The sequence below is a fragment of the Bacillus rossius genome, chromosome 12, assembly GCF_032445375.1.
Source record: "Bacillus rossius redtenbacheri isolate Brsri chromosome 12, Brsri_v3, whole genome shotgun sequence".
NCBI classification, from domain to species: Eukaryota; Metazoa; Arthropoda; class Insecta; order Phasmatodea; family Bacillidae; genus Bacillus; species Bacillus rossius.
The window spans coordinates 9781329-9795253 of NC_086339.1; the positions used below are offsets into that span (position 1 = coordinate 9781329).

General features: G+C 40.4%; 1 protein-coding gene and 1 long non-coding RNA gene across 5 annotated transcripts in view; one reads left to right on the forward strand and one right to left on the reverse strand.

Moving 5' to 3' along the window:
• The window catches only part of LOC134537501 (aryl hydrocarbon receptor), a 280224-nt gene that overhangs the window by 40751 nt on the left and 225548 nt on the right, over positions 1–13925 (reverse strand). For all 4 annotated transcript variants that reach the window (XM_063378000.1, XM_063377999.1, XM_063377998.1 and 1 more), the window contains one exon: positions 4155–4244. In XM_063378000.1, the coding sequence (XP_063234070.1) occupies positions 4155–4244 (90 nt within the window). The remainder of the gene's footprint in view (positions 1–4154; positions 4245–13925) is intronic.
• LOC134537504 (uncharacterized) lies at positions 22–5370 on the forward strand. Its single transcript, XR_010075996.1, has 2 exons — positions 22–129; positions 4134–5370. It is a non-coding gene; the product is annotated as an uncharacterized LOC134537504 (long non-coding RNA).

Consider the following 13925-nt stretch of genomic DNA (forward strand, 5'->3'; position numbering starts at 1 on the left):
GGCACGGCCCGGCTGGGGGCGGCGCGGCTGCGCATGCGCGTGGCGTCGCGTCGCGTCGGTTAGACCATAGAACGGTTACAAAGCGCCGCAATCTGCGCAGTAGAAGAAATTGTGATTCCAAAATGAAAGGTATGTGTGTGTCTCATCGGGTTTCGGGTGGATTTAGCTGGCACGTTGTCGAGGTTATTAAATCGTGATACATTTTCTATGTCTTAGTTTCAGTGCAGGAAGTGTTTGATATTTCGTGAATACTACACCGAAAGGATTGTTTGCCTGAACAATATATTTGTTTGCATATGGCGAAACACATATAGGCCTATACAGTTTATTCAAACAAATGTTTTGTAGCAGAATTTTTTTTTTACCTGACAAAATAGTTTCAATTCAACTCTATATTTTGTTATGTGTTGTTGTACATTGTAACCAGCAATTTCGTATGTGCAAAACAACATATTTAAATTCGGCTGAATTTTTTTTGCACGTAAAATTTACTTAGGCCAACAAAATATTTTGTTTCAGCAAGTATGTAGATGTTTGTTTGGCAATATAGATACAAACAGTTAATTGTTTGTATTGAAAAACCCTATATCTCTGTGAACATTCAATTATCTCTTGACCAAATCCATAAGAAATCCAGTTATAAAATAAAAATGTTGTGATTTGTTCCTTCGTGAAACTTGTGTATCGTTACATCGTGCTGTACAGGGAGGAGGGGGATAATTAAGCGCATTCATTTACTTATGTAGTCAATAAATAATGTAAAATGTATCCGCTCTTGGATTATTTTTCCCTTTAGCTTCGGCTTGGAATAGGTCTATTTCATCCCCCTTCCCTGATTGCCTCCATTCCACTTCCGTGTCTGAGGCTCGGACACTCGACAAATATTGCGTGAGCTGCGCCACTAGACACAATTCAGGGTAAGAGCGACCTATCTTCAACCCTGCCTGAGCGCTTCGTTTAGGGTTGGTATCATAGTTGTTGCTTCTTTCACACGAGAGACGATGCATCGTAAATATACTTTCTTTATCGGTATTTTTTTATAAAATTTATTTAAAAAAAAAAGTATTTTTATCAGTCAAATAAATTTAATAGTTACAGCCACTATTATTTCGCGAATTCATTGGGTATCAAAGAACATTTGAAGCACATTTATGCCTGCTTCACGTTGATAATTGTTTTACAAAAATTGACTCTCTCTTGGAGAACTTTTCGTTCTTAGTAACTACGCCGTTTTTCAACTTTCTAATTCTGTTTTTCGGTATAGGCAGGGTAAACAAACACGAAGAAAGAAAATAAAAATGTGTTTTTGCATGAGTCTTAAACGGTTTTTGACAGTTTTGCTTATATAGAAATATTGTGCTCGTGGGTACATGTTCAAAGTAAGTGAAATTTGTACCCGTAAAGTCACGCACATAACAAACAATAAACTTTATGAATGTCATTGGATAATTTGTAACCAACTTTTTTCATAAATTTAAAGTGATACATTTTAACAGAATATCGACTTATGAACAATTAAAAAAAATACCATACCTAGGAAAGTTGAGTCTAGCATGGAATGAAAAGAATACGTGGAATAATCGAGGCTCTATATCAGATTAAGGTTGACTCACAGAGTCAAAAGGGACACTGCACAGGCACATTTTTCAATTTTTACAGGAGAGAAAAAAAGTTTGCAATTGTAAATAGGCATATTAATTTATTATGTGAAAATGCCTTATATATGCCCAATGTTTGCTCAGTGTGCACTTGTAACGTGTTTCTGTGAATAGCGTTGGAAGTAGAATAACAAATATTTTTGATAGCGGAATTTGTGGCCTTCTTGCTGTAAGAGATCCATTCATGCTAACAACAACAATTATTAATCACTAATCTGCCACAGTGAGCTCGTATACGGTACGCATAGTTATCTCACTTTTAAATCATCTTCTTTTTTTTAAGGGTCGTCGTGCTTAACAATGTTCTGTTCGGTATCATAATCTCCCTCCCTTCGACACGAAGTCGCTGGTCAAGGTAGTCCGACTACACTGTTAGAAATTTCCACCTTGAATTTTACGAAGAACGCTGGTAAATACAGGTGTTGCGTTCACACAAATTTACGCGCTTACTAACGAAGAAACTATCTTAAATAAACGGAAGAGTGCTTCGTAATAAATTGCAGATAGCCGAATCTTCGTAAAAAATAAATAAAAAATACGCTGTATTTCAACTTCCGAGTTCCGTGTCCCACTGTGAACAGAGCAAAGAGTCAGGTGCGAGGAAGAAGTGTGTTCTTGCTGTTGAATTTAGAATTTTTTTGAATGTTTTTGTGTTATACTGAGATTAGTTATTGCAGTTTTCAAAAAGAACCGTTCATTTAACAAAGATTTCTGGATTGTTTGTAACCAGTTTTCTTCGTAAAATTATGGTTGAACATGTTTTTTACTGTGCGCTTACTTTTGAATACGAATCAACAATAATTAGAGTCCCGGAAATTTCGCAGATTCCTCTGGCCTCAGGATAGAATTCAAAGTTATAGGTGTGCTCGACCCATGTTTACTTTCCCATTTGGTTGATTTCTTAGCGAGAACATTTTTTATCCTTGTTATTTGGCACTACCTGATTCGCTTACTTCTCTCCTAGCTGGACATCGTTGGCTCACGGGTCGTATAGAGGGGCGCGTCCAGATAACTGCGGTCCGATCATGCAACACGGTGCGACAGTGTGGAGGGTTTGCATTCCAGCTTGCGACTAAATGAATCCGCGAACATTCCGTGGCTCTAACAACGATGCCTTGGTCCGCGCGACGCAGCACGGTGCCCGGTACCGCGCGAGTGCGCTGCAGCTATGCAGTGACGGTGTCTCACTCCTCAAAGACGCCGCGGCGCCGACACCTGCCGCGCGGACAAGTACGAGGCGCTGGACGGGCCGTGGCGGGTCTCGCCCCGGGGGGAGGGGAGGCAGCGGCGAGCGATCGCTGTTTTCAATTTGTATCCGGGGCCGTCTTCCTTCCCACGGGCGCGCGCGGCGCCTCATCTCAATAATAAACGCATAAAGACGACCGCCTCCCGCGCGCGGGGCGGGTGCGTCGCCGGGGGGGGGGGGGGGGGGGGGAGGCCTCGGACGCCACGCGGCGACCTCGTAACCTCCCCGGGCCTCCCGCGGGGGGCAGAGCTGCCTTCGTCGAGCAGCGAGCTCGCCCTGGCAGTCGGACGGAGTCACGAGTCCATTGCGGGGACGCACCACAACGCCGAACCTACAATAACGCCGAAAACCATAACGCCGAATGCCAAATTGACCACAAACGCCGACAGCTAGAAAACTGCTGTGTACCACAACGACGAATTACCACAACGCCGAAAAAATGTCATTGCAGGACTGCCACAAAGGTTAGGTTAGGTAAGGTTAGCACACAAATTCATTCAGTTGTTTTTCATTTTGCTCCTGTGGCCCCCCCCCCCCCCCCACCCCTCAGCAACATTTTTCGGCGTAATGGTATTTCGGCGTTGTGGTAACGACCCGTCCATTGCTAACAGGATTCATACGGCAAATACGCTCAGGCTACATCTGCAGTTACTGCCCCCGTGAAACACGTTTACAGTCCTTGGTTTTTTCTCTACGATTCTGGTCGCGAGATACCGCGTGGGTGAGATTCGGTAAACGAACAAGTATGTATCGAATGCAATTCAAGTGCGAGAACGGCGATTAGAGATCGATACACATAAAAAATATATTTTGTACTTTTACAAATGATTAATTTGGAAACCAGTTGCCAAGAAATAGTTTGTAATACAACAGGAAGTAATTTTACTAAAAAATATATCTATTTTATTTTTTAAATATGTGAAATTTGTTTTTGGAAGAAAAAATTGCTGAACATTTCTTGTCACGCTTACGAAAATTAGCGTATTATTTAAATTTTTTATATAATTTTTTTAATACAATAATAAATATTTAAACCAAGGAAAAGATACTCAAAAATGATATTGCGCTTATTAATATGCGCAGTTTATTCTGGAAAGCTATTCAGGGAAGAGTTTACAAATAACTTTTAACTATTCGAACCCAGTATTACGGTGGAATTTTTTTTGTAGAGATACAGTGGTTTTAATGTAAATGTACGAAATATATGTAATTTTCTGTTCCATTTACAGAAAATATTTACGGTCAGTTACCTGGTGGAAGCCGAGGTAGCTCTCGATGCTGTGCGTTGCGAAGAACACCTCTCCCTCACACGTGAGCATCAGCAGGAAGCCGTTCAGCGCCTGCAACACACGACCCTGTCAGCTGTCAGGCTGTCAGGCTGTCAGGCTGTCAGGCTGTCAGGCTGTCAGGCCGTCAGGCTGTCAGGCTCAGGCGTCTGTGCGGCCCAGCCGCCAGCCAACTACGCTGCTGAAAAATGTGCACACTTAACTCAGAAACAAAACTGGATACCACCGACTAGCAGCAATATTAATAATCGATTATCTAGTTTTTTTTGTAATCGAGTACGTTCACCGCAGAGAAATTACAGTAAATTTACCGAACTTTTCAACGAATAATTTAACTCAAATAAGTTAAGACTTCTTCGTAACTTGAATCGTCGTAGAAACACCGCCGTATTTAGACTTTCGATTTGTACCTACAGTGAACTCCCTATTATCCGCGGGCGGATGATCCGCGCATGCTACGAAAAAATACAGCACATATGTAAATCTGTATTTTATTACAAGTGAGCAAATTTTAACTCTACTGACGAGTGTATTGTGTGCAGTATACAGTAAAACGCCACAGGCCTTCTCGGAACTCACTCAGTAGGCTGGCATGCGTTGCTATTTTTGTCTCTGTCGCACTTTGTTTCTAGTCGTATGGTTGCTTTTTTAGTGTCTAATGAAGACTCTGAGTACGTACAGTACGGTATCCTTGTTACGAAGTAAGTTCCGAGCACTTTTAGGTTTAAATTACTGAAATGTATTGTATGTTAATTATTCAGTAAAATACTAAAATTTTAGCATCATTTAAAATTTTTTACTGTTAATTGTAACTTTTACTGACATAAAGTCTTAGATTTTTAAGTTTAAATTAATGTTTCATTTTTTGTTTCCCATTTTCGGCTCTTTTGCGGATTATCCGCGATTTTCACTATCCGCGATGGCCCTGCCACTTAATTTTGCGGATAATCGGGAGTGTACTGTACTTGTATTTCGTTATAAACAAAGGTGGACAAAAGAAGAGTGTTATTACTGTAGACTTAACCAGTTTTCGAATGTTTTGTTAGTATACCAAAAATTATCAAAGTGAGTTAACTCAGTGTACGTAAAGTTACGGAGATAGCAGTAAATTTACAAAGATACTGGATAGTTCTTAACCAGTTTCCTGCGTAAATTTGAAGTAAAAAATTTTCAACTGTGTGGGTGCCATTTTTTTTTTTTTTTTTTTTTAACTCATACATTTGTGCTCACAATAACATGATAAATAGTTACAACTTATCTTTAGGAGCCTGCTTGAAACATATTTACTTTGATATGTTTTCTATTGTAATAACTTACATTATATAATTCTGATTTCATACATATTATGGTACCTATGTTACATTTATGATTACAATTAATCAATTCGTCTTTAATATTTTCCAGACTCCAAAATATATTTTTCCAACGACCGAAAACTTCTATAAACATAGCATTAGCATATATAAATACCTGTCAAATTTAAACCACCTACAATCATGATTAATATCTACATCAAACAAAAAATGGTGTTCGAACATAAAATTTCGCATCCATTCAAATAGTCCTGACATTAATAATAAACTATTAGCCTACACAATCCCTGTAATTATTTATTATTACGAATCGTTACAATTGGTACCATATCATCAAGCGATTATCGTAAATTTACGGGTACTGAACATGAACCCATAAAATAATCTTAGTAGCTGCATTAACAATTCCTTCAAAATATTCTTAAGACTACAACAAAAACCCATTTCTTTCCATGTGCGTGTTTACCTTGTCTACAACTGAACAAAAAAAAATACTCAGAAAAAAAGTCTGTACTTATAAAAAATATTCCTTTGGAAACCATTTGCCAAGAAATATGTTGTGGCGGACCCATGGGGGATAGGAGGGTACATTCCTCCCCGAAGTTATGACAAAAAAATTGCGAAATAATAGTGAAGACAGTATTTTACTGTGTGAGAAACCACGTCGGCTATGGCTACCACTGTAGGCCATGTATGTCCGTGTGTTAGTGTCAATAGTATTGTTAAGTTTTTTTAATACCCGTATTTTTTTAATTACCCCCCTCCCCCTCAGAATAAAATTCTGTATCCATTCACTGGTTATAAAGCATGTGTCTACATCCCGACATCATAATATAATACGTAGAGACCTGCAAAATTCGCGGATTCATTCGGTGATAGGCTAGAATTCAAACACATATACCTCTTTGATAATTTTTCTGTTGGCTAACTGTTCATCTGGACGAATCTCAACCAGTTATAAACCCTCAACCAAATAAGGATCGAATCACATGCATACCAGCTGAGATGACTTACAAGTCGGCAGCCAATGAACTTGCGTTATTTGCCCGAGTGTACACGGGTATTTGCAGTCTATCCTGATAGCCATCGAAACTGCAAATTTCGCAGGTCTCTAATAATACGGCATGCATTTTTTTTTTAATTATAATCTTCCGTACAACCTTGTTTTTGCAACATTAGTGAATGGGAACTGTTTTGGCGGAGTTCCCGCACGCATCCAGGCAGCCATTTCACCGAGCTCGTAACTCAGTTGCGGGCCGCGGGAGTTCCAGCAACCGCCGTCGCGTCGCTGGGGCGCTGCGGTCGGGGAACCAGCCTTGGTCGCGGGCGCAGCATGGGGGGGGGGAAGGGAGGGAATAATTACAGGAGCAGGGAGCCTTGCCTGGCAGTGGAGAGGGGAGAGCGGAGGGATGCCAGGGTAATGAGGCGGGCCGGAGAGTCCCCTTGTCCACACTGCCCCGGAGGGGGGAGGGGTGGTAGGCGCGAGATGACACAAGATGGCGGCCGGCGTCTCTCCCAGCCGCTCTGCGCATGCGCGACCGCCTCCCCCTTCCCCTCCTCGCCCTAATCCAGCCTGCAGCGCGTCGATACCTCCCGCTAGACACGGAGAAAATATATACATTCCCCCCCCCCCTTCCACCGTAGTAACGAATATCCGTCACCGTCTCTCCGGCACATTCTAAGAGCGTGCACCATTTCCTGTGCCTTTTTTTATTATCTGGCATCCACGCACACTGTAGGTAATAACATGATCCAACCTTCACCTGCTCATTTCCTCTTCCATTAAAAGTTAAGAAATCAACAATTCTCCTCGCACGTAGCAATCCTGCGCAAGCAGTGTGAGCATTATCGATGCAATCTACTGCTTGGAATTTCTTTCCGTTGACCGTGTGGGAGGCAAACGCATGCAATTTCTTGTTTACCACGGCTCTGGCGCCCTGGACAGAGCGCTTTTTGTAAATTACACAACATTTCTTACTTTTGATAAACACATGGTCCTTCGGAAAGTAACGAATGCGGGATTCCGTCCTAAGAATGATTTCTTGAATCAAGACCGCGCAGCATCCGACTTCAAGCTCAGGGTTCTACCTATCATTTATTATGTCGTTTCGCCTCTTTCTCCGTCCCACGAAGATTTCACGCAAATACACCTCTGTTGAGATAAGTTACTAAACGGCATGCTCATAGGAACAGTGGATGGATGAAAAAATTAAGAGATTAAAATAAATACAGAGCATATATTTCAAAAGTTCAGTGATGCAAGTTGGAGGAAAAAAATGCTCTCGATAAGTTACTGTTATTCCGAAGTTTAATGCTTAACATATATTAAAGTCACTTGGTCACATAGCTAATACATACAGATTTAAAATAATGTACTATCTACTGCCTACCTTCTGGTAGGCCTACACATACTTAAAAAGTGGATTTTAGGATAGCGTGAGCACGCAAGCGGTGCAGCAAGAAATTCGTGGTTCCAATAGGAGACTCATTTGTGGTTACTGGCCAATTGAACCGTCAAAACCGTATCATAGTGAACGCATTTTTTATAGTGTTGAAATGTTTAAATTATAAAATCCCATATATATATATATATATACATATATATATATACATATATATATATACACGTTTGCAACGTACAGCGCTGAAAGAAATGAAAATTTTAGTAATTACATTGAAATAAACACCGATGCTAATCATGACATAAATGTACGATTGGTAGTTTTAATAAATAAAAAAGTTTTAGCAGGTCGATTCGAAATCGTAAGCTAATTATGAACGCGTGTGCACTAGAATCTACTTAATGTTCAGCCAATCATATATAACTTATTCTTATTTTGTCAATATTGATATCATTTCTGACAACCACCAAATTCTAACGAGATTTATTTTCATGTTAATAGAGATTATTAAAAAAAAATTACATTACCAACAGTGACGGGACTGGTGATTGAGCATGGGTAGAGACATGCAAAATTCGCGGATTCATTCGGTGATCGGCTAGAATTCAAACACATATACCTCTTAGATAATTTTGCTATTGGCTTACTGTTCATCTGGACGAATCTCAACCTGTTATAAACCCCTCAACCAAAGAAGGATCGAATCACAGACAAACAAGCTGAGACGACTTACAAGTCGGCAGCCAATGAACTTGCGTTATTTTCCCGAGTATGCAGGGGTATGTGCAGTCTATCCTGAAGGCCATCGAAACAGCAAATTTTGCAGGTCTCTAAGCATGGGATACAGACTGACAGCGGGTAGGAAGTCTGGGTAGGGGGGAGAAGAAGGATTAAGGGGAGGGAGGTTAGTACCCGTTCTGGGTGTTCATTGGACACATAAATAAACTCTTTTTTTTATCTAATAAAATTTTCTCTTCCATTCGCCAGGGGGAAGGAGAGAGACTAAAGGATGCAGAAGGTTATGGACTACATTTTTAAATAAACCCAAACATAAATGAAACTTGCAAATTCTCGTTACTTTTTATTTTTTATTTTCAAGGTTGTACTCCACGAACATGTGTGCATCGCGAGGGTGTCACATTATGACCTGCTCCTGCATACTTTTGCTGACTGTTAACCTTCCATGTAGAGTATTTCAACTCAGCCAAGATCCTATGATAGAGAGATTCAAAGGTTCGCGGTCTATCATTGTGCCAGTCAACAACGCGAACCCACGACCCCAGAGTTGTACTGTAGGTACTCTGAACTCTGCCCACTGCACCGCCGCGGCCGGGGAAACGAATGAACTAGAGCTGTAGCAAACCGTATGTATTCGGTACTGAGTAACGGGTGCGCCATCTGGTACCGAGTAACGAAACGTTACACACGGCTGCATTTCGTTACTCGCATTTTTTTCCGTAGGTTTTACGCATGCGCGCGCATATTCGATGAATTTACGTTACAAAGAACGATGTTTGTTTATTAAGTAAAGTATAATTTAGAAATTCGTCCAAGTTTTTTTTTACTGTTTATTAAAGGTATTGTGTGTGTAGACAAAGTTTGAGATTGTAACAGAAACAACGTAAGAAATATTTTTCACAAATTAGAAATAAGTATGTTTTTGTTTTTTACTATCGCGTATTTTCACGTTTTTTTGTTCTTTTCTTAAAAGAGATAATATAATAAAGCCGCTCTAATGAGAATTAATTGTTTCTTGGTTAACAAAAGCTGTTAATTATCAAATATTGTTAATTGTTTATATTCTATTTATTATTATTTACGCGACGTCATACTGTACGCGTACGCAATACGACTGGATTCGTTGCTGCAACATAACATAGCATGTTATGCGGTATCAGAAGTAACGAGTAACGTAACGATACGATAGTAACGAGTACTAATTGTAATAGTAACGAATACATGCGGGTACGCTTTTTTCCGTTAGTTTTACACCTTTAGAATGAACAGAGACGAGACGACGAACCACACGCTCCAGTGATGGCGTGCGGCCGTCTGCCGGGGCAAGGAGTCACGTGACGGGCTGTTCGCCCCTGCGAGGTTCGCCGCCCGCCACGCAGTGCTGTCACGCGCGCTGCCGCCTCACAGGCGCGTCCGGTGTATCCCGTCCGCAGCCTCTGCTTTGATTCATTGCACAGACCGGTGGTCAGTTGTACGACTAAGTATAGGTCAGGCGTGATCTCCAGTCACAAGCTGGTTTGACCATAGTTCGACCACATTTTCTGTAGCGCCATTGTGTTGTAGGCGCTGATTGAAGATCATTGAAAACTTCCATGTGAACCGACTTTATGCACACTAATTTAATCAGACGATAACATTAGAGTATTATTTACAAATTTTTAGATCATATACAATACAAATAAAAGTGTATTAAAGTGTGGCCTGCATAAAACTAACTTATTTGCGTTCAGAATTTAAAAAAAAAACCGCGCGTTTGTTAAAGAACCGTTCGTAAATAAACGCAAGAGACTATACAGCAGCTAATTCTGGAATTTTATTTTGGCAAATCGCCAAACAATTATGGCCTCAACTGCAGCTAAGCATTTAAGACCACAACAATAAAAACAATATTTGATGAAATATTATAAAATATTATGTTCGAGATAAGTTACGAAGAGCGCAAACAATGGCTGTAAACAAGAAACAGGCCGAGAACAACCCATACAAATGAGTGTAAACGACCGGTTGACAAGTCAGTACCTTACATTAATCTGAACTGTGTGTAATAAGGAAAGGGTCATTGTTTTCAAATGTCTGTGTAAAAAGTACGTGTTTTCTCATCCCAACTCCTTAAAAACTGTATGTCAATCGTTTTAAAAATCTACCGCATGTAGAGACGAAAATAAATATAAACTGTTTTAATTCACCTCATATAATTTGGATGGTAAATATGTTTATTCTGCCGGAAATCACGTGTTTGTTTCGGCACGTGTTGGAGGTAGGCTGAAACTTCTGTGGTTCGTGAGGATATTTGCGATGATCAGCTGTTTAATGTAGTCCTTGGTGAATCACTACTCGCTCTTTGGTCATTAATAGAGACAGGAAAAATTCGCGAATTCATTTCGCGATAGACTAAAATACAAATATTTATACCTCAGTGCTGCCTATGCTATTGGTTCACAACTCACCTGGATGACTCTGGGACAATGAGAAACACCCAACCAAAGCTTTATCGAATCACAGGCTGCTACGCTGGAACGTCTCACAAGAGAGCAGCCAATGAGTGGGTGACATTTGACCGAATGTACGTAGAACTATGGAGTTCATCCTGCAGGTCATTGAAACCGAGAATTTTTCCGGTCCCTAGTCATTTATATCGGCGGGCAGACACGTGCAGACGCGGACACGGACGAGCGCTGCGCCTCTGCACTCTCGCTGTTCTGCGCTCGAGACAGCGCGCCCTGGCGATGGCGGGAGAGTGGGGGGAAGGGAGCGCCGTGATTGGCGCTGGTATCGATTGCAGGGCGACGCGGCGACTGGCCGGGACGCGCGCAGTGCCGCCAACACAGCGGAGCTGGCGCATGCGCCCTGCATCGCGCGACGCCGGCGTGCTCCGGGCATGACGACCCACGGTTGTCGCGTCGCGTCCGCTCTGGTGGTCATGCAGAGTCCACTCCAAGGAGGTTCAATATTTGACATTTAAAGAATCTCAAACTTAACCCTTTCAGTCAGACTTTGTCTAATCCTATGATATACCTACCTACCTAATTTAATTTTTTTCTTATTATAATTAAACTTTTATTTGTGTGGTAATAATCTTATACTATAATTATTATATTAATGTTTTAAAAATGTATTTACTTCATAGCCTTAAAGTACGATGTGCACTAGAATGTGTTACACCTTAACTCACAAATTCAAAGTTTCATAAACTCCGTGTATCATCGAGACACAAATTGTCCACTTCATTGGATGAATGAACTGAAAGGGTTAATACCCTTAAGTTATTTTATCAAATACGTAAATTTAATGCCTGCTGAAATTACATAATTCAAAATTTTAGCTAAGGTTGGAGGCTGGTCTCATCGGGGAAAAACACACATCTCACTGCAAGCTTCAACTCTGGTTACCAAGATTACTCACAAAAATATTACAAGATAAACAATACGTTCCCAGATGGGGCCTAACCTGGTGTTTTTCTCGTGTTCTCAAAATGTTTTTAAAGGCAGAAATAAAACATGAAATGTCTTGTGACCAATACACACGATCAAGGTTTTTAATAAAATACGTAATTGTTGGTATGCATGTATGTATGATGTCGATAACTCCGACACCGTTTGACCGATCGCTCACGAAAGTTGGCACAGCGAAGTGTTTTTTTCACAGAGAAGGTTTTTATGCTGTACGTTTTTTGTAACTCGTCGCTAGATGGCGCTGCAGCGCATCAAAAACAATAATAACAACAACAATGTTATAGACATACAAACAGCAATTTTGTGTCATTTTTCAATGTTCGCCACACTGCCCTGTAGCGCTATCCATTTTGCTTTAACTCGCGGACAGTGTATCACTCTGTATTCAGCCCGGGCAACGCCGGATACTGCAGCTAGTACCTATGTATATTTTTTAATCGAAATATTGCTGCTAACAGAAATTAAAATTTAATACCTATCAGGATAGCCACACCACATTTATAAATTACACAGCATTTCAATAAAGGTAAAAAAAATAATTTAAAGGGTAATAAAAAGGTACATAATAATAAATGAGGGAGGGGGGAAATGTTTACGAACTTGGTCACAGTTCCTTTATAAAAGAACTAGCTGCAGTACCCAGCGTTGCCCGGGCTGAACACAGGGTGAAGGGGAACTGTTTAGAGATCAGATGTAGTTAGTAATTGTCTTCATAATTTGAATGTAAAGTGTGCAAAATAATTTATATCACTTTCAGATCCCGACAGACGTTGTTCTGCCAGTTTAAAGTTATTTACCTGGTCTGTATGTAATCTAGACTCTATAAAGCAATATAGAAAAAAAAACTGAAAAATAAGGGATTACTAATATTGAAAAGATTCCATTATCTAGCTAATGCTCGGCATGCATTGCAATACCTCATTCAGTTTTGTTTTGTAATATGTTTGAAGTAGTTACACATATACAAATAATCTATCCATGTCTCTAAATATATATTTATCTCTATCTACATCTATAGTACAATATATCTATGTATCTCTCTATCTGTATTTATCTCTTTATATCTACATATATACCTCACACTATCTCTATGTATTCTATATGAGGGTACTGATTGCTTCGTTGTTAATATCACACGGGTGTTTTTTACTTGTATGGGAAAATTAAGAATGATAAGGCATCTAGTGCGTGGCAACAATGTTAATAAGCAATAGGAAATAAAATTCTAGCGCCTGCACTTCTAGCGCCTGCGGCATTGTCAACAAACACTTCGTACGTGTACTGCATGTTGTATCTAATCCCCTCCAACGCATTTGATTCTAAATTGAACTTTTAGTAAGGATCCCTAATGTTATTGATAATATAATATAGCCTATAGCCTTCCTCGATAAATGTACTATCCAACACTGAAAGAAGTTTTCAAATCGGACCAGTGGTTCCTGAGATTAGCGCGTTCAAACAAACAACCAAACAACCAAACTCTTCAGCTTTCTAATATTAGTATAGATGAGGCAATTTTCAATGACCCTTTTAGTGGCCTGGGAATTCTGCGGGTTTCCCGAGGCCGCTGCTCGGAGTGGCGCGAATAAACACCGCCTTTCTGGGCTTTTCGGGCGTCGGGTTGGCCCAAGTTGACGCGACACAAGTTGCTTGGCTTCTGGGATGAAGCCGCGTGCAAGGCAATTATATCAGCTACACATATTTAATGTAATAAAACCGAAAACTTGATCCGTTGACAGAGTCAGTGTCAGGTTTGAACAAGTTGTGACTTGTCAGTCGGCTGCACGGGCCGGAAGAGTGAGGTCGTGTTTACCGTGTCTGTCGCGCATC